Raw genomic sequence first — 20,998 nt, 5'->3', positions numbered from 1 at the left:
ACACCACCTTTTAGCCTCGTTTAATGCTAAATATTGATCTTATTAGAGCCCCATGCAGAGCTCCTGTCATGCCTTCCTCTGTGGTTGCTCAGCTGTGATTGGACAATGGCTGTGTGGTGGAGAGGTTCTGTTTGATGCTTTTGTTTTGAGGAATGCCATTATACATGCAGGTGAATTGTTTCTGGAGTGCAAGTGAAATAGTAATGGGATAGAAAAGAGCGTGGTAATGTTTCTGTGTATCAACTAAGTGTCTGGGAAGGAAAATAAGATGGAGGAGTAAAGAAGAAAATGGGAAAAGGTCTTAAAACAATATAAAGCAGACCTTATTTTAAGCCTTACAACAACAAAAGGGAAATACTCACAAATTATTATTGGTATGTTTATTTTCCAACAAATCCCGAGACACAAAAACCACATAAGCTTTCAAACATAAGAAAAAAAGAGTATCCAAGAGGATCTGTCCTCTGTGTACAACATATACGCTGCCTGCCCCGAGCTGCAGTGCTCCCCATTAGTTTCATAAAGGTGTAAGGCTATCTGGGGAAATCCCCTCAATAGTTGATTTCATAATTGCTTCCGGATACAATATTGGCCCCAGTGTGCACTCAGCTGAGTACTGTCTCGCCACATTAATTGTGTGCAATATAGCACGGTTGGGGAGAATGTATAGGCTAAGCGGCATTCATTTTAAGGGGCTACACATTTGTATATTATAATTTGTCATGTTTTCCAGCATTTAGACTGCATATAATGAGGGTATTAGGGTTGTTTGGGTGTTTGTTCAGCTGTAGAGGACTAAATCTCAGCCAGTTCAGATATTTAAATGTTTCAGTCACAATTTGAATGATGTTTTTGTAAGTAATTTCACTCTGTTATTATTTTGTATTTCTGTTCTTTATTTAACAGCTAAAAGCTGGAGAGACGGCTGCAGTCATTGCCAGGGAGTTGGCAGAACAAACTAAGCGTAATCTCCAGGCAGGGGACATCACCTACACAGTGAAGGCCATGGTTCAGCTGGTGGATCTCCTCGACGTGCAGCTGAGGAACCTCACGCCAGGTGGCAAAGATAGCGCAGCACGGAGCCTCAACAAGGTAGAGACAGAAGAAATATCCTCACTGCTCATTACTCACTTCTCTGAAAATAATATCCTGACTAACAGGCTGGATAAACCAACCAGTTCTCATTCCCAGGTTGTGAAATACTCATATTTAATCACGCCCCTCAGAGTCTCATGGGAACTCACAGGGAACCTTTTAGCATGTCTATGAGACACACACGGGAAACACAGTATAACGTAGTTGGATGAGGATGAGGATGAGAAGAAAGATCATGTGTTGGGTTTAAATAAGTACATTTGTTATGTAATGTTACATAAATACGCCATATGAGTGACATCAGTGTGTAATGTTTTGTTAAAACAACATTAACTTTTAGTTTCACATGGGACATGAATTGTTATCTCTTGAATAAAGGTTTTATTTTACCCATCCATGTCCCCTCCCTCCCGCTCTGTGCGGACTTTCCCATTCTTTATACTAATAGCTTGTTTATACGGTACCGTATATTTCTAAAAATGGGTATTTATCTTTGCGTTCGCACTTATCATTTACATGTAACCGGCGTTTTTCTTGACGAAAACAGATATTTTCAAAAACGGCTTCCAAAGTGAAAGTTTTTAAAAATATCCGTTTCTATGGAGACGTGTAAACGGGATAGACGGAGATTTTGGAAAACGATGACGTTGCAGTTCGCGCATGCCCATTAGGCGCCCGGGAACCACAACAACAATGGTGGATATATTCCGGGTTGTTTATGTTTTATTAGCACTTTTAGGACAACTTACGAGCTTACAAATGGACTTAGCATTGCTGCATCAACATCACCGCTACATCGGCGCACAAAGACGTCTGCTGTGCCCAATATTAGTAAGTGCATAGCAGCTAACTATGCTACATAAGGTTAAAATGTAGTTTATCATTGTTTTTATCACTGGTGCCAAGAGGAAAACAAATGACTGTGTATGCGCAGAACTTTCGTCTATGGTGTTTGGCATACATGTATGGCGTATCGCCACCTGCTGGCCTGCTATGCTAATTGCAGCAAAAAGCTGCAGTTTTTGCGTTTTTGTGTAAACAGGGATATCGTTTTCACAACTGATCATGTAAACCCGGGATAAATAAAAATCTGTTTTTATTTGTATTGGTATCCATGTAAACAAGGCCTAAGTCAGCTGCTCTCAGCATCAAGTATTGCCTTTGATGGGCATATATTAAAGTAAATTCAAAGCCCAGTGTGTCTCATAAAGACGCTAAAGTGTGCCTTTGACGTCATTATTACACGCTGAGGGCCCTGAAAAAGCAGTGGTTTTTGACAACCTGGGAATAAGAACAGGTGCTATAAACACAGAATGGTGATCTTTTCGCCTGCTTGTTCATACTGTTCTAAAGGAGCAAAATGAAGGAATTTTAGGTGAACCATTTGACTCCATATTGCCAATGTCAGTCAGTATTTTCATTCTGACTCCTAAACCCTTCTAAATTTCCAAAAATGGAGGCCTACCTATCACCAAACTTCAGTCCAGTCAAACCTGAACGGTGGGTATTCTTTTAATGATCTGCTATTTGGCCTAGCGCTGTCAGATAAAATGATATCCACGATTTTCCCACGGTCCAGCGCATACTAAAACACACCTTCAATTTCAGTTGGAAGCTCAGGCATATCTCTTCCTCCAGTATCATGTATTATGCTATTGATTTAACTTTGATGTAGTTTAAAAGATGTTATCCATATGTCATGTTCGTCAGAAGCACTACACTTGTACCACTTGATTTTTGACTAATGGGACAGGATAAGTTTTCAGTTTTCAGCTGCGGGCGTACAGGGTTTTCTTTTTCTTTTTTTTTCTTTTTTTTTTTGCTGAACCTGAAGCTAATGCATTTACTCCCCAATTCGCAGCAGAGCACAGTAAGGGGCACTCAGGCAAAGCGAGCTAAAATAATACTTTCTGTCTGCTGAGCAGCCAACAGAAAAGCAAACATCAGTGAAATTCAAAATGTCACTCGTTAATTTGCTGGAGCGGCTTCACTTGTAGGGGAACATGAACACCTGTTCTTGGATAGTTTTTTTTTTTTTTTTTCCAGGGCGGTTTTTATTTCATTGCCGCAACAGACACAGATGTCCCCATTGAGATTTTACTGCCAGTTTTCTCCAATGGAGAGGGGAGGCAGTAAAGATGGCCAAAAGGCCTCAGAAGGGAATGTGATGAGTAAATTCACATTGAGGAGCGACTAGAGTTTATAATAGCTCTTGAAAAAACAAGTTTCCCATAAAATGCTACATTCAAGATAGAGGCTACTGCTGTGGTCAAGATTGCCGTTAAGAGTCTTTAGTTTCTCTTGTAAAGATATAGAAAAGAAGCAGTTGGTTTGAGAGAAAAGAAAAGAAGCTTTTAAAGCCACGATAATGTATTCAAGAGGTCAGGGGCTTCTTATGATTTATAAATCTCCATCCTCTGATACGCACTCTATTCTTGCAGTATGGTGCATCTATGGAGAAAAGATGGCCCTACATCTTTCCCTTGTGTTCATCTTCCTTTGCCAGTGAGAGCTCTCCCCAAGGAAACTCCGGAGTTCACAGAGCTCTTCCTCTCTGCTCTGGCACTGGCTGATGTTTACCTCCCGAGTTCAATCATTTTGACACAATCTGCAAAGAGCTAAGCGAATTAAAGATTTTTTTTTTTGATAGCGAAGCACAATGCTCTCTGCCAGCAGACAATGAAAGGATTGAGTTGGCAAACGGTGAGATCAGTGTCGTTTTCATGATCAAAGGGTAGCTGGCTAACGGTACGGACGGGAGCGTTTCCAGAAGAGTGGGCTGTGATGTAGAGCAAGAGGCTCCTTTATGGGGAAATGGTACTCTTTGGAGCTAATCTGCATGGGATTTCGCATGGTACCAGAACCTAGCTGTTAAGCCACACAGTAGCTCTGTTGGCTACCTTGCTTGTATCAGAACTCAATTAAAATTATTCACTCTCCATGCAGTGCTAACAGTGTTTCTTTGAGCCTGAGCTTCCTGTCATTTTTCAGGTATGCGAAATTGTTGTCGGCACCAACTCTCCTTTCAATGGTGGCACTGGTTCAAAAGATAAACAGCTCTCCTGAGTTCTCACATGAATTCCTCAAGCGAAAAATAAAAATTAAATAAAATATTAACCTTGAAATCACATTTAAGAGTGTCATAGGCGTATTCCCACATGCCTTGTATGTCTCATTTTAGTGCTAATTATCACAAGAATCTTGGCTGTTTTTCTATGATAGTGCATAATTAATGTATATGCACTATACTACTTTGCACACTATTTGTACGAAAGGGATTGTTGCAAGAGTATATCTTTTCTCACTACTAACTACAACTCTGTACTTCAAGCAGAGGAAAATGTGTTCAAGTGGAATTGTTTAAGTTGTTGACCTTCTGCTAACTCTTGCGTTTTCTTTGGATTGCAGCTGCAGAAAAGAGAGCGCTCTTGCCGGTTTTATGTGCAGGTATTTGGACTGAATTTTCCCCCTGTACCTCCTCTCCATTCCCATTGTGGCATCTGTGCTGTCATTTTTACCATGTACTTTGAAGTTTGACCTTTTGAAGTGGAATGCTACTGGCTAAGAAATGACAAACACGATACGTACATATATGTATGTAAAAATTGTGTGTGTACACCACATGCTGTATTTCTGCCAATGCTGAACCAAAGGGTCAAATTTCATAAGTATCATTTACGTTGCATCCAAGATAACCTCAAACCTACATTTATGAGTCAAATGTCATCAATGTCCCCTGCATGTGTATGTCGTGGATCCTCCTTCCTCCTCTAATACATTCGGCCTGAGCATGAGGCTGAGAATTTCTCTATTTCCAAATGCCCATTTATCCATTGTGGATTTCTCCAGCATCTCAGTCATTTAAAAAAAAAAAAAAAAAACACCCTTAAACCATCATATCAGCACTGCTTTCCAGTGAAATAACCCACATAAGTGGATAGCATCAGTCAAAAATAAAGCTCTCAGGCATGTAACACACTCCTACATTCCTCAGCAAATGCTTAAGAGCCAAAAGAAGTGACCTCATTACACCAGCAAGTCAACTTCCAACTACTAAGTCAGCCAAAGTCATGGCATGTTATGATTCTCCCTGATGCATAATACATGTGTGTCCTAATTTAGGGGGGTCTCTATCGCTTCCCTCAGCTTTTTCTTGGGCTACTGAGTGATTTTGTTATCCCCGGGGTGACATTTTAGCTGTCATCAGAATCGTTTCTACCTTGACAAGAGAACTATGGGATAGGTTGACATCCCTCTCTCCCATACAGATGGCTCCAATTTGCATGTTGGAGACAGATGTTGTGTTATGTGTGTGCTCTGCAGCGCTTATGTTAAGCAACATGTATTTGCCTTGATTCCTCTGAGGCATGTCAGGAGGCACTTTGCTATGTATAGTCATGTGATTGTGCAAATGACATCCATGTGGAATGTATGTTTGCATACGCTTGAGCGTGCTCGCATGTGCAGATGGGTGATGATATCCTTTATGTATGTATGTATATATGGTTTTATCGGCCAACAAATGCTATTTAAAGACCAGCAATCAACCAAAACCAACCATTGTCAAGTGTCTGAAATAAGACATTCTTCTGTGCCGTAGACCTTCATTGTCAACCAAAGGGATGAAAACATACTATTGAGCCACACTGCCGCACTGGCTGACACGTGATTTCATTACAATGTATATGGGCACTGTGGTTTCTTGTGATGCTGCAATGACTCACAAGTGCATGAAGTGTATATTCCAGGATTAATACATTGTGCGAGGTACTTGTGTTTGGCATTCAAAGGTTGAAGTACTGGAATACCTTGAAAATCAGGCATGTTTTTTACTCGGTCCTTGGAAAAAGTGCATGATTGAAAATGAAAGGGGAACACAATGATAGACAATTTTATAAAAAATATCTCAGAAAAAATTTGTAAATGACAAAGCTGAGAATGTACGCAATTATTTTGTAATGTACTGCGCAATGATTTTTTGCAAGCCCTTCAGACACTCTTACCGGAGCAACGTCATGCTTTAGCACGAGTTCTGAGCTGTAATTTAGCAGTCAGTTAACAGCCGTGTGTGTCTGACTGTAGGTGGTGGAGCTTTTGAATGGATTTGTGGAGTTTGTTGGTGGCGGTGGCTGTTAGCAGCTAGCACTGCTTGTTAGCCACTGATCAACAGCAAGGCGAGCAGATTGACAGATTTGGGCTGTTCTAAAGACGGTTCCTGGTTTGATTGTTGTTTACAGGCAGGTAGGAGTCTCAGTTATCTGTGAGTGAAGCTGTGCTATATGTAAATAATCTAAATTCAGTGGAGTTTCTCTAACAGAGCTGAAAGTCAAGTTTTCAACCTCCAGCTTAAAGCCCAGTACAGAACAACGATTCATGACAACTTGAAACCTTTTTAGAACATTGTAGAGAAAAGTTGCAGTGATGTGAAGTGGCCAGTCTGAGCTCAACTCAGCTGGCTGATGGTGTCGCCTGCAACTCAGCTGGTAAAATCGCCGGCAGCTGGTTTTAGATTCTGAGGCTGGTCACCTGTTTCAACAGCCCATCTGCTGGTAGTGAAGTCCGCTGGTCAAGTCAGAATGCTTGTTGTGGCAGTTGTTCCGTCCCTACCAAGCCCTCTGTTTCCATCCTCACGGCATGCCGGTGTCGGGCAGTGGGTCTCTGCTGCTGTTCGTTGTACGTGCTTATGCCCCTAACACACAGATTCTGATTGACTGATTAATTTGTGCTGGTCATTTATACTTTTGTTGCGTATTTATGATGAATTCAGTCCATCCGATGCTTGTTTTGTTGGTTTTTCACCATGTCATCACTACTCTAAATGCAGCTGTAGCCAGTATCTCACCATCACTATCCTCATTCATATTTTAAGATGTTATAAATTATATTCAGCCACAAAATAAGCCTGAAAAGCTAGAAATCAGAACGGAAGTACAAGGAGTTGTTGTATAGAGATGATACACCATCTCATCTAGTTGCATTGGTGTGAACCGGCAGGTTTTTAGAACGTTGCAGAACGGCATATTGCAAGTATTTATTTTATTCAACTCATCTCATCGTGAATCTTCGGTCTGAAATGGGCATAACATATTACAGATTTAGAATTCAGGCTGAAATTAAGTTTTTATCTTCTTTGCATCTTAACAGTGAGAAAAATAAGTCAGACTTTGCACTGAACTTGGGTACAAATACTTGTCTAGTTGTCTCAAAACGGTTATTTTATGGTTTTAGAGTTTGAGATTTCATGATCAGTAAGTGTGTGCTCGTAAATCATCAATCAAACCTGTCAAAAACTAAGCTAGAGAAACTGATCTAACTTATCTAACTTAGAGAAATTTATAAATGTGTAGAAATTATCTGTAGTTGTAGGGGGAAAAAAATCTAAATTAAGTTTTGTACAGACGTTTTATCAACAAGGACCGTTCACAAACTCTGAGTGCTTTTGAGAACATGTCAGGGATGAGGAAAAAAAATCAAGTAATCACTGTGTCATGCTCTGCGTGTATTTTCTGCTTTTTCTTGTCCTTTGCCAGTCACATGCCAAAATGATAATAACCACTTAAACTGTTAAGTTCAATTTAAGCCCTGGTGGCATGTGTTGGCTCCATTTAAGAATTAGTACAATTCTCTTGCAATAATTGGTTGTGGAGAAAGCAATTTCACCCTTGAAAATAAAATGAGTGCTCGAAAGGTCCTTGAATTTGACTTGCCCTTGTGTGCAGGACCCCTGGTTTATTCCATTGCTGAAAATAGTCCTTGACAGTTTTACAGTTTACTCCATTTAAGCCTCGCAAACAGTAATGCACAGCTGTTTTAAGACATTTCCAGGCCCTTTAACAAGTCAAAATTATGAATTTGTAACCCATTCTTATAGATACATGTTTTCAGTAGGAACTAATGTGTTAGCAGAATTTGAGAAGTATTGAGAGACACACTGACACATTGGTTTCAGTCATTTCAGGGAACATGTCGACAGCAGAAATATAGAAAAATTTCTTTAACTACTGACAGGATGCAAACCACATACTTTATTCCAAAAAAATATTCCAATAAACTATATGTACACTATATATAAACCATACATTTAAAAAAAAAATAATATTAAGAGTCTAAACACACACCAGCAGCTCTGTGAGGGAAGCGCTGAGCTGTTACCATGCAGAGAAATGACATACAAATCTATACTCTCCCTGATTTACATACATCCGTATGCTCCTGCTCCTGCATCTGGGTTCATGTTTCCACAGTGTTGTGTATACTTGGAGCACGCATTGTGCATTACCATACATGACTGTACACACTGCTCAGCTGCGCACCTCCTCCTCTGTTCCGTTCCCTCGCTGGGCTGACAAATTCAAACAACAGTGAGGAGCTTTCACTTGACGAACCGGAATAATGGAGCAACATCTGTGGCCTTAGGTAAACACAGGCATTGACTGCACGCGCTGCCAGCCTTTGAGGGACTTTCATTGATTAGGGAAATTGGGCAATGTTTTCTCCAACGGGGCCCTGGTGGTTGACATAAATGGGATTAGCAGAGGAATACAAAGCAAATGAGAGGTGCACCTGCCTCTGCTGTCCCTCTGCTCAGGGACGGCGCTGAAAAACAGACTTCGACAGTACTTTGGGAAAAGGCAGATTGTGCGAGTGCAGGTGCGGTTGTGGCGATGGAGGAAATGGTCCAAAATAAAGCACAGGCTTGAGGTTGATGTCTAAATGAGATGAGGAGCGATTCTCATCTTGATTGAGGGCTTCTATCTTATTTAAGTGGTGAACATGTAGATGGCACTTGAGTTCACCTGGTGCTGAGCTCTTCATCTCGTTAGGATCTTCAGGGAGTTTCAGTACAAACAGCTTAATTTGCTGTTCAGTCGTTGCAATCTGCCTGCCTCTGCTGATCCTAGGCAGATGAAACAATCATTGATTATGACTACTTTTGAATCTTTCTCAGTTGTTCATAAACAGTGATATCTGCCACGTGTCATAGCCAGTTTAATCCCACCCAACAGATTTGGCCTTGATTAAGCTACAAAGGGTATACTGATCATCTCCCTATGTTCTGCATTTCCCCTGCAGGAATGTTTTTCTGTGGTGCCCTTTGATTTTCGAACAAACACGCTGAAAATAGCGGCCTGCCTCCTGTGCCTTTTGGTCATAGTAATGGCAGCTTGTTTATAGGCAGTGACATTATGGTCCAATTACTGTGATTATGTCCATCCATTTTGTACCAAGCTAAAGTCAAACACGTTAGCTCCGAATGGCTTCTTCCTCCGGCATTTATTTTGTTTTAAAGCAGAAGATTTGGGATTCACAGCATATTATGGCATTGATATTGATGTTTCAACACATAAAAGAACAAAATAATATCTTTTGCCTTAGTAGGAACCAAGTGAGTGTGAATTTTCAGGATGCAGGGAGGATACTGAGCTCCGACCCCTCATTAAAATGACACCTTTGCATGCAATGGGGGAGTGTCACAGCGCGGGATGACCTTAGAGCAGGCGAAACGGAGGGAGGCTCCTCGTTCGGGAATGTAACGAGATGATAAAATTTCCCTGGTAGTCAATTTGTTGAAAGATGAAGATAACCACATCCTCATAAACACAGACCTCCTCATCTGGCCTGCAGTGCAGAGTTCTGCCTGAGTAATCTCTGAGCTGTTTCTGCTCAAAGTGGAGAGATGTTGGAAAGTATTCTCAAACCCTAAGGAAATTATGTATATTTATTAACTGAGCAATATCTTAAGAAAATCCTTCGGGTTTTCATGTAGGATTTTTTTTTTTTTTTTTTTTTTTAGATTATATTTAAGTTGTCCAGAAATACACATACAGAAGATACAAAGGCTACATGCACAAACTAAATTCTTAACTCTCAAATAATAGCCCAAAAGCTCAAATGAGTTTTGAGCAGCAGTGGAATTACATGCGCTCATTACCTGCCATGGTAAATTCATCTTAATGCTGATTTTCATAGCACTAATTCCATCTCTACAACAACAGGGACATGTCACTAATCAGCTCCTATGTGTTTCTCCTTTTAACAAATACTGTTAGAACTCACTAATCAATTCCAAATGCTTCTATGATGCTGTTTTTGTGTGCCTTAGTGCTGACAATATTTATGATCAGAGACATTATGTTTTCAGGTTGTCTGTCCCAATCTCGAGAAACAATGTCTCAAGAATGCTTTGAGGGAATTTCCACGAATTTGGCACAAACAACACTCAACAATGAACTGATACGATTTTTGTGGTCAAAGGTCAAGGTTATCGTGACATACCATTTGTCGCATTCTTGTAAATGCAATATCTCAAGAATGCCTAAATGAATTTCCTCAGATTTGGCACAAACGTCCATTTGGACTCAACAATGAACAAATAAGATTTTGGAGATCAAAGGTCAAGGCCACTGTGACCCGTCATTTGTCTCATTCTCGTGAACGTTTTATCTCAAGAACACCTTTAAGGAATTTCTTCAAATTTGGCACAGACGTCCACTTGGATTTACTGTGACCTCACAAAACATGTTTTGGACCAAAAGTCAAGAATTCGTATGCTGATGACAAATCATGACAAAATTTAACACAGAGTCATGATTTCTGGAAAGAGGCATTGCTGTTGAATTCTTCAAATGCACTTTTTTTGAGCACCACAAACCAAGGGCCATCTAGTTCCATTATATTAGAGAAAAGGCAGACATCATGACAGCTGGTATCTCCAACACTCTGTAACTCACTGATAAATTGCACTACAGGTAGTTTAGTTTAGTTTATTAATTAAAGAGGGGACAGTGCAAATTAATAATAATAATAATAATAATAATTAATAATAATAATAAATACACATGGCATAAAAATGCCAGAATTAGCCAAAAAGCTATTTTTCATCCATAGTCCCTTGGCCAATATGTTACACAAGGCTACCTAAAATACAAAAAAAAAAAAAAAAGACTTCTTTGAATGCATCAACAAGAACAGGACATGCAATTTAAAACTGAAAAAGGACATACAAGGAGTTCATGCCACTGTACTCAGACAATGGAAGGAGATCTAGGACGACCAAAAGAGGCGATCTACTGAGTTTGGTAGATAAGTCTTCACTGTTAGAGTTACAAACTATTGGAAATCAGTACCATGCGAGATAAGACTTGGTCGGTTTTATAATTTAAGATGAAATCATGGCTTAAATCAACCCAATCATGTACCATTCACACATGACCTCAAACACAAATTGTTAGATCTTAATATATCTTAGTGTTGTAGTTGTAATGTTGTCGTGAATACATTCAATTTTGTAATTGTGTTTTTTATATAATAGTGTCTTTTAGCAGAGAAATTATTCTCGGTTTTCTGCCAAGGGACTACAAATTAGCTTATAGCTAACTCTGGTGAAGCTAAGTAGCTGTGCACTGCCCCTGTGAAATAAATGAAATTGTTTTTTAAAAGCACTAGGACAGTAGTGACATATATACATATGGAACAACATTACAACACAAGCAGGACATTATTATTATTAGCAGCAGCAGAAAAGAGTTTAGTGCTTACATGTCCATTAATCATCCATTGTTTTTATCGACTACTGAAAGATTTGTGAGTGTTTAGTTCTCTGATTTCAGTTGGAATTACATTCCACTCGGTTGGACCTCTGACAGACCCAGCTGACTGGCTAAAAGCACTTTTCCTCAATGGAATAGTACAGTCTCCTCTTATTGAACCCCAAGTGATACGAGAGGTAGGAGGAAAAACATTATCTTTGATTTTGGGGTGAACTTGTCCCTTTAAGTTGCGCCGATGAAACTCAGTACTCCCTGCACACGTTTCAGATGAAAAGCAAACACAGCAAGGTGCAGACCAGTGTGTGATTTAATGCAAGTTCATCAAAATTAAACTCCTTTCCAAAATAAAACAGTGTTTCAAATTAAACAGCCTCAAATGAGCGAAATGATGTCCCTTGGCACTGGAAGGCTTTTAATCTGAGGAAGTTTTAAGTTTGCTTCAACGTGAATGAAGTGAATAAGTAAATGTTAGCTACTGGAGATAATTAGTAAATAAAAACTGTATTTCCATTCTTCGAGCAGCCAAGTGTTGAGTATAACATGACTCTCTTATTGTGCTGACAGAGTTTGATGTGGAATACACACTTGAATTTAATCAGGCAACAGGTGAACATGAATGAAGTTTTGTGCTTGCTTTGACAGTTAACAGCATTAACAGCAAATCAACAGAGATCGTAAAGCAGAAGCACTTCTTTCCAAAATACAATAAAATATACTTGAAACAGGGAACCTTAAAATTAAAGGCATGTCTCTAATATAAGTCTATTTCAAATGAAAGTCTCCCTTTCTCTGCCGCTGATAAATAAATAAAGGGCTGCCAGTGGGAATTGTACAATAGTAAGATTAAACTTGAGACATAAGACAAAAAGCACAAAGGTAATCCCTCAGTAACTCACATATACAGACACAACCACCCGCTTACAAGAAAGTGAAGGTTTCATGAAATATTAAACAAGAAGGTTGCAGAGACTTTCAAAGAAGACAGAGGATTTGGCTAGCAGGTCAAATGAAACAGGAAAAGAGAAATACAGAAATGATGCAACAGCTTCACCTGTGCCAAGAGACATCTCGTCAGATACAAGAGGACAGAGAGAACAAGATTGTTTGTGTTGGTCCCCCCCTCACCACCACCCCCATTTTGAGATCAGCCCTCAGTGAGAGAAAACAAGTGAGGGGAACCAACTGGCGAACAGGAAGGGAGGAGGGAGGAGAGACGAGTGCACACAGAAAGCCGACCAGAGAGCAAGCCAGAAAGGGAAGAGAGGGAGATCAGCCTCAGCCAGAATCAATTTCCCAGACCCAGAGTTCATTTCATCAATCAGCACACAGATAGAAGCACACACACCACGGGCTGGCTTGGACTCCTGCCAAGCACACGCTAATGTCCACCTCTCCCTTCCTTCCTTCTGCATTGGTATAAATGGCCCGTGCACTGCAGCTTTTCACGCCCAGTCATCATCCTTGTTCCATGTGGAACATTCCAGCAGTGGGTCCAGTTAACGATTAGCATTTCCTCGTGTACCAGAAACTAGAATATAGTGTTGTTTTTTCAGCACAGGAAAGTAAAGTAGCTAAAAAAATGGTTGGGAGTTTGCTGCAGCAGACTGAGCTGCTACATTTGACAGATGGAGTGGCAGTGTGCTAATAGCAGTAAAATAGCAGCAAGCCACCATCGCGTCCTCCCCGACTCAACTGCACAGACTAGGATGATGGTAGTGGTGTGCTGCTTGGGTGCACATCCCGAGCTAACCGGCTGCTGGCTGTAGCTTCATATTTACAGCACAGACGCGAGAGTGCTGTCAATCTTTTCATGAATCTCACAGCAATAAAGTGAATAAGCATGTTCCCCAAAATGTCAAACGGTTGCTTTGGATGGGTAGAGAAAGAGAGGAATGGTGGGTTTGTGTCGTGAATGACAGGCCTTGCTTGCTTTGACAGGGATTTTGGCAATGTTGTTGCCCAAATATACAATTTGGACACTTGTTAATACTGCTTATAAGTTTACAGACAAAAATATACCTACAGCTTTTATTTGGTCGGAGGGTTACATGGAAATTTGACATGTATTTGACATCAGTGCTGCTGCTGAGATTAAAAAATATTGGTAGCAGGCCAAAAAAAGTCACTGTGCATTTAAGAACTTGAATGGTTTTCATGTTTTTAGTTAAATTAACAGACAAGACAAATCCAAATCTGCAGTGTGTATCATGCCAGTTCAGGATTTGCAAAGAAAAAAGTGGCTGGCGGCCATCCAGAGGGCTCATGTTAACACCAATGGGAGTGCGCTCCGAGCCCACGTGTTTGGTCTTGAATCTTGGTGGTCAGTACAGACCCACTCTTGGCCAGTTTGCCAATACCTGTCCAAATGTTTCATTTTTTCAGCTAGTACAAAGGTAGCGATATCATGTAAGACAACCTAAGGCATAATTCAAGGCCGGTCAGGGCAAGTTTTCTCCCATATCCTGACTGAGATCACAAAAAAATGGCTTCAGAATAATCGAACATCATGCTGGCCTCAATATTCTAAAACCAAAATGTAACTCAAGGTTGTGGAAATTACCAGAAAAGATGAAAATAAGAAGTTCACTCAAGACTTTGCTTTGTACAGACCCCTTTGCCCCAAACAAAGATGGCATTGATCTGGTGCCGTTGCATTGACTTCAGTAAAGAAAGTTCCAAGACTGTTTCTGAAACAATAAAACACACTTTCTGTTGAGCTTAAAAAGTGTCCTTGAAGAAATAGATTGATGTTTTTAAAGCTACTCTTGTTTTTTTTGCTGAGAGGGAGGTAAGAAGATCATTACTACTGTCATGGCCATACAATAAACAAGCTAACATCAGCAGCCATTTAGCTTAGCTTAGCTTAACTTAGTTTAAAGCAAAAACTAGAAACTGAGGAAACAGCTTGCTTGGCTTTGGAAACAATGTCTTCCTACTGCTACCTCTAAAGCTCACTTATTAACACATTTTGTGTTCTTTGTTTAATCCATGCTAGAACATTTATGCTAAGCTAACTGGCCGCTGGTGTTAGCTTCACATTTAACGTACAGGCATGGAAGTGTTATCATTTTTTCATCATGTTGACGTCAGTAATAAAACAGTTTCACACCAGCTGCAGTTTCAATTTCAGCCTGTGGCCCTTTGCGGTCCCTTTCACGCTCAATCACTGTCCTGTCAAATAAAAGCCAAAAAAAAAAAAAAAAAAAAATTAAAAAAGTGGATTGTTTTTGAAACGACGAAACATACATTTTGTTGAGCTTAAAAAGTGTCCTTGAGGAAAAAGTTCAACAGTTAAATGGTTTCTTGCTGAGAGTTAGGTAAGAAGACCATTACTACTGTCATGGCCGTATGATAAACATTAAGCTAACACCAGCAGCCAGTTAACTTAGCTTAGCCTAGCTTAGCTTAGCTTAGCACAAAAACTGGAAACAAAGGAAACCACTTGCCTGGCTTTGTCAAAAGGAAACAAAATCTTCCTACCGCTACCTCTAAACATCATGTGTTTGTTTAATCCATGCTTAAACATTTATGCTAAGCTAACTGGCTGCTCGTGTTAGCTTCATATTTACCGTACAGGCATGGGAGTGTTATCATTTTTACATCTATCTGCAAGAAGGCAAATAAGGGTCATCAAGTTTCCCAAAATGTTGCTTTTTCTTCTTTATAGAATGTAAAAACTCAGATGTCTTAAAAAAAAAAAGGTATGAAGGACGTGACATCAGTGTCTTAAAAGAGAGCTCCAGTGTTGTTCAGCACACATAGAGAGCTTAACAAACCCTCAGGGACACATGGTAATGACACAGAACAGGCATCTTTTGTCCAATGTGAAGTTCTTTTGCTTTTCTAAATTGTGCGAAAAAAGCCTGTAAACCAATTTATCAGACAAAGGTGTGGAAATGCTTCAGTTAGATGTGCAGTGTAAATGTCTTGGCACTCAGTTTTCTTTTGAGTTTGCTTTTTTTCAGCCGTAGCCTCTTTGGACTGCGGCAACATCGTTGGCAACAAATAATCAAAACATGCTTCCTTGTGAGGATAATAACGCTTAAGGAAGCCAGTTTTGCTTTACATTGTATGTGTGGTGCCTGTATGCTCACGTTCCTGTCTCTGGCAGTCACCTGCCTTCCAACATGGAGACAAGTCTCTGCAGTCTTGATATCATTATTTCATTCTCTGGTCTGATTGAGGGAAAATTGGCATGCCATACGCATACTAATAACAGTAATGAATAATTTGAATCGCAGAGATTTGGTAATCTATTGCATGTCCAAATGATGCACCGGGAGTGAATGTCAGCTTTATTGCTTTTCTTTGGATGATGTTATGAATGCCTGAAGGGCTTGTAAGAAAACTGATCTTTATTACAATATTAATGTTTTGATACATACTGTATATTCTGACCTCAGTTGTTTTATTCACTCTCGTTTATTAATTATCCATTCCCTCCTCAAGTTTTCTGACCCGTTCTGTTCTTCCACCTTTTTTGTGCGTCTCTTCTGCATGCGAGAAAAAGCAAGTCAGCCTCCTCTGCAAGTCCATCAATCCTTCCCCTGAAGAACCATTATTTCAGTGTTTTAAGAAGTGCTGGGGAGAAAAATTTTTTGCAGTGGCGAACAAAGAGGAAAAAAAAATGTCAGCGCCTGAAGAAAAAGAGCTCCTTAATTGAGAGTGAATCAACCTCTGCCTCTAGCTGAATGTCAAAAGGTGTGATTGGAGATTGGCTGCAGATAATGAATAATTACATCAAAGTTGGTAGACTGCCGGTGCATGTGTGCGCTCGTGTACGTGCGCATGCCTGCGGGTTTGTCTGTGTTTTTGTATACTAGCAGGTGCAGAGGTGTGTGTTCACTCTTGCGTCAGTCTCTCACAGTGTGTGTGGTTGTGTCTGGGTGTGGGCGGCTTAATGTGTGCAGGGTATGTTTTGAATGAGGAAGAGCCAGCTGGTGCTGTTTGAAATTCTCATCCAGCGCCAGTGAGTTGAATACAATCAGTCCTCCGTCTCCTCTTGCTATCACAGTGATTTGAAACAAACATACAACTTAACATTATAAGGTAATTGAGGGGGCCCATTACACTTATGCTTTGTGACTATAACGCCAGTTTTTTTTTCCCCTGTCTTTTGATCAGGAATTCATTTGATACACTAGAGCACATGATTTTTCTTATCGCCTTTGGCTTTATCCCCGTGCTGTTTTTTTGAGTCTTACTAAAACTCTTATTCCCTCTCGTAATCCATTGATCAAAAAAGGGGATCTATGTGAAGTTCAGAGAGAAAGTTGTGCGGCGTGACACACATCATAACCTCCATCTTCAAGATGTCACGACTGCAAAGTGGCTTTTCAAGAAGTGCAAATTAAGTGTTAAAAGTCAAACCAATTTTTTATTAAGATATGTAAGCGATGGAAATGTTACTATCATTAGCGAAGCAGGAAATTTCTAATAATTCTGTGTTTGACCACCTACTGTAGCGTAATGGCTTAGAAATAGCTTTCCTTCCACTGGCAGTCAGGCTCGTTTTGCTCTTCAGTGCAATGGTACCAGGAATGAATTGCTTTGCTTGACCAATTAGTATTCCATTCATAAATCTTGCCATTGGCATTTTTAAATCTTTAATGGCTCTTAATTTTTCATCTTGTCTTGAGAATGTTCCTGTTTCTTCCATGCTTACTCGCCTTGGCATTGTTGTGAGCAGATTAAAGAAGGCGTAATAGTTGTTCTGTCCCATTAATATGCAGGAAGGATGTGAGCTGAATAGATGCAGGTCGTTGCTACCAGCAAATACCTTGTACTTTAAAATGTATCAATGTTGCTGTGTTTTTTTGTAGTGCTTTTGTGTATTGGGATTGGCTGCATGGAAGAACATTAATCTCACCAATTAAAGACTCTGGCCTCAAGTCATGTAAGAATTGGCCTCTGGTCTTGTAAAGCACTAGTTCTGATTCATTTACATGATTAATTTTTCTCGTAGATAAAAGGAAGCAGTAACAAAAGCAATCCTATCCAATGCCATTACAGATTCAGGTGTTGCTGCTACTAGTTACGACCCATGTCTAAAAGCATAACTTGTAAATGAATTGAAAATAGGGTCATGAAATTGCTTGGTAGAAAGATGATTATGGAATTTTCAGTTCAAAAGAAAAACCATTCATGCTTCTTCCTCACACAGTGTTTTTTCAGCCCTGAATTCCCTTTTATCTTCCTTCACTCATACCGTTTACCAAATCACCATGTCAAACAACAGCGGTCCCAGGCCAGCTTAGCTTCTTTTCACTAAATCGATGATTTGGACTCCCCAGGCCATGGTGGAGACAGTCAACAATTTGCTGCAGCCACAGGCTCAGGCGGCATGGAGGGAGCTGAGCACAGGCGAGCAGCTGCGGGCTGCCACCATGCTGCTGGACACAGTCGAGCAAGGGGCCTTCGTCCTGGCTGACAACCTGCTGAAGACGGACATCGTGCAAGAGAACACTGACAACATCCGTAAGTGCAAACTGAGGCATTTTACTTCCTTCCATCTTCCCATGCACTTGTCATTCACTGTAAATGTATATAAAGAAATATTTGCTTGTTTTGCACACAGGAACAATTTGTAACATCCCCTCCAGGAATGTTTTAAGACATTAAAAAAAAAAAATAATAATCTGTGCATAAAAAGTTTTCGAAAACATAATGCCTCCGGCCATGGCTGTCATCAGCACGGAGGCATTATGTTTTCAGGCTGTCCGTCTGTCTCATTCTCGTAAATGTGATATCGCAAGAACGCCTTGAGATATTTTTTCAAATTTGGCACAAATGTCCACTTTGACCCAAGGATGAACGGCTTAGATTTTGTGGGTCATAGGTCAAGAGGTCAAGGTCACTGTGACCTCATCTGTCTCATTCTTAAGAATCGATATCACAAGAACACCCTGAGGGAGTTTCCTCAAATTCGGCACAAATGTCCACTTTGACTCAAGATTGAACTGCTTAGATTTTGGTGATCACAGGTCAAAGGTCAAGGTCACTGTGAAATCATCCGTCTAATTCTAATGAATCAATATCTCAAGAACACCCTGAGGGAATTTCCTCAAGTTTGGCACAAACGTCCACATGGACTAAAAAATGAACTGGTTAGATGTTGCTGGACCAAGGTCACTGTGACCTCACAAAACATGAGTAAATGATGATAATGACATATATCCAAAAGGCCAAAGGTCAGCTTCACTGTGATGTCATAATCAGCACAACACTTTTCTGGTCTTTATTCAACGACAGCTCAGGAACAGAGGGGGAACAGATTCTGAATCGGTGACTCTAATCTACATATATTATATGAGTCCAAACAGAGATGGATGCAAGCTGCAATTTGACTGGTTGGTGGAGGCACACAGCAGCCAGGCACAATTCTAGTGTTATGTTTACTTTTATTTAAGATGGGACAATGCACATTAATTAAAACAAGCACTTGGGTCCATCGTGTGAACGTGCCAGATTTTTATCTGCAGTCCCTGGCAGGTTGATGGCATATAAAAAACATTAAAAGCAAACCTACAAAGCGTTGAAAGCTATGAAAATTGTATGCCAGCAAGCAAATTACACTTTAATTTGGTTGACTTCGTCTGCATGAGTAAAAAAGCTTGGACGGAATTAAGTTAATTTCCTTTCAAGATGCTGGAAAACAGATCATCGCTCAGCTGGAAGACAGCGTTGTCAATTATGATATTTAGAAAATTAGAAACTGAATTTAAAGAGCTGACTGTTTGTTTTGTTTGTTAGGATTTTTTTGTAATGTTTTCCAGGGTTGTTCCTGTCATGTGTCTGAAATATTTCATCCTTCTTGCCACTTGTACGGGGGTTACAAAGTTCACCATACTGCTATTGATCCGGTCCGCTCTCATATTGACAGCAGTGCTCTTGAGGCAGTGGAACAAGTGTGAAGGTCACTGGATTAATTCTTCCTCCCTCGCAGGAGGTTAAATTTTGCAGGGCTGCTCGTGTCTGATGGCAGTCAGCTGTAAATTGACAATTATCTCAAATGATTGTACTTATATTCATGTCAATTATTAGTCGCAATTAGCCACTAGTCGTGCAGATCAGGGATTAGTGCTCATTATTCAGTGTATAAATACCAAGTGAGCACGGATAATGGGACTTCTGTCGTCAATATTTTCCCTCGTGGTGCTTCCCAGAACTGGATACATGGGTTGTTGAAAAGTAGAATTTATTAAATCTGTGGTTTACATTGAGAGCCATTTACAAAGCACAAAATGCAATTGAATTAAATAACCTTTTTTGCAGACGGTGGCTTTGAGGGCAAGGGGAATTAAGAAAAAATAATGTTATGATGTATCGCCCTCTTCTCAGAACAAGTGGGGTTTTTTTTCCCCAACTTCCTGCTGCCATGGCAACCTAAAAATATAGGTCTACTGACTTAAAAGGAAGCAAGCGTAAGGAGAATTAATAAAAATGATTTTATTGTATCTGGCACACAATTCATCTGGGTATTAAGAAGATTCTGGGCTCGTTTGGAGAGGGGAACGAGACGATGCCTGCTCAACTGGAGTGAGATTTTATAGCGCATAGTGGTAGTCTGGTTAATTATGTGCTGGTGACATGTTTACTAGGCCTTATCTCTCTGTTTGCTCGGCTTTTTCTTTTTTTTTTTTTCCTCCAGCCAGTTGGCTCTTGCAATCCCTCATGCCATGCAGGGTAGTTAAACGAGGACAAGGGGGGCCATTTAAACATCAGAAATCACTGCAGCAGCTAATTATTGATCTCTCACAATGAATTACATGCAAACGGGTTTGCAGGTGTGTTGTAGCCCCCACGCATCGCACCTGGTGACACATCCTCAATGTTGGGATGAGGCGGTTTTCTCGCTTTAAAGTGAATCTTGAAGAGCAAGAAAGCCTCGTTCCCATTTTAGGCTCAAGCCGATAATGAGATCTATTTTCTTCGCTTTCAAAGAAGAAGGATATTTCCTCAGCTATTGTGTCTGTGTTTGTGTTTACACGCCACAGTGCATGTGCTCGTCGAGGGTTTTGTCTGCGCAGGAGTGTGCTTCACTCTCCGCATGATAATCTTATGAGCAGATTTCTGCCGATTAGCGTGTTATTTAAACGGGCTTTGAAGGTATAGCCTTTGGGTCCAGCAACTACTATGGCATCAAAGGAATTCCCTAAAGCCCATCGTAAGCTCTTTTACACAACCACACAGGGAAAAGAGAGTTAGAGAGGGAGAAGAAAAATGCCTCCTTTATTCCAAAGGCAGGCCTGGAATCCAGGGAATGGTGAGCTATCTGGGGTATTGTCTTTGCTAAGTTGAATAGGAATGTATCACCAAAACCCCCTGGCCTTTGCAAAAGCACAAGAGAATGT

The 20,998-nt window shown here is 40.3% G+C and overlaps 1 protein-coding gene across 4 annotated transcripts in view; it reads left to right on the top strand.

Moving 5' to 3' along the window:
* LOC125883407 (adhesion G protein-coupled receptor L3-like) overlaps positions 1–20,998 on the top strand; it is a 277,555-nt gene that overhangs the window by 199,644 nt on the left and 56,913 nt on the right. For 3 of the 4 annotated variants that reach the window (XM_049567670.1, XM_049567668.1, XM_049567672.1), the window contains exons 9-11: positions 907–1,092; positions 4,504–4,542; positions 17,939–18,122. In XM_049567670.1, coding sequence (XP_049423627.1) covers positions 907–1,092; positions 4,504–4,542; positions 17,939–18,122 — 409 coding nt within the window. The remainder of the gene's footprint in view (positions 1–906; positions 1,093–4,503; positions 4,543–17,938; positions 18,123–20,998) is intronic. The other variant, XM_049567671.1, reaches the window with a different exon arrangement.

The sequence above is a fragment of the Epinephelus fuscoguttatus genome, linkage group LG23 (genome assembly GCF_011397635.1).
Source record: "Epinephelus fuscoguttatus linkage group LG23, E.fuscoguttatus.final_Chr_v1".
Classification (NCBI taxonomy): Eukaryota; Metazoa; Chordata; class Actinopteri; order Perciformes; family Serranidae; genus Epinephelus; species Epinephelus fuscoguttatus.
The sequence above is the reverse complement of the archived record's forward strand: the minus strand, read 5'-3'. Positions and strand labels throughout refer to the sequence as shown.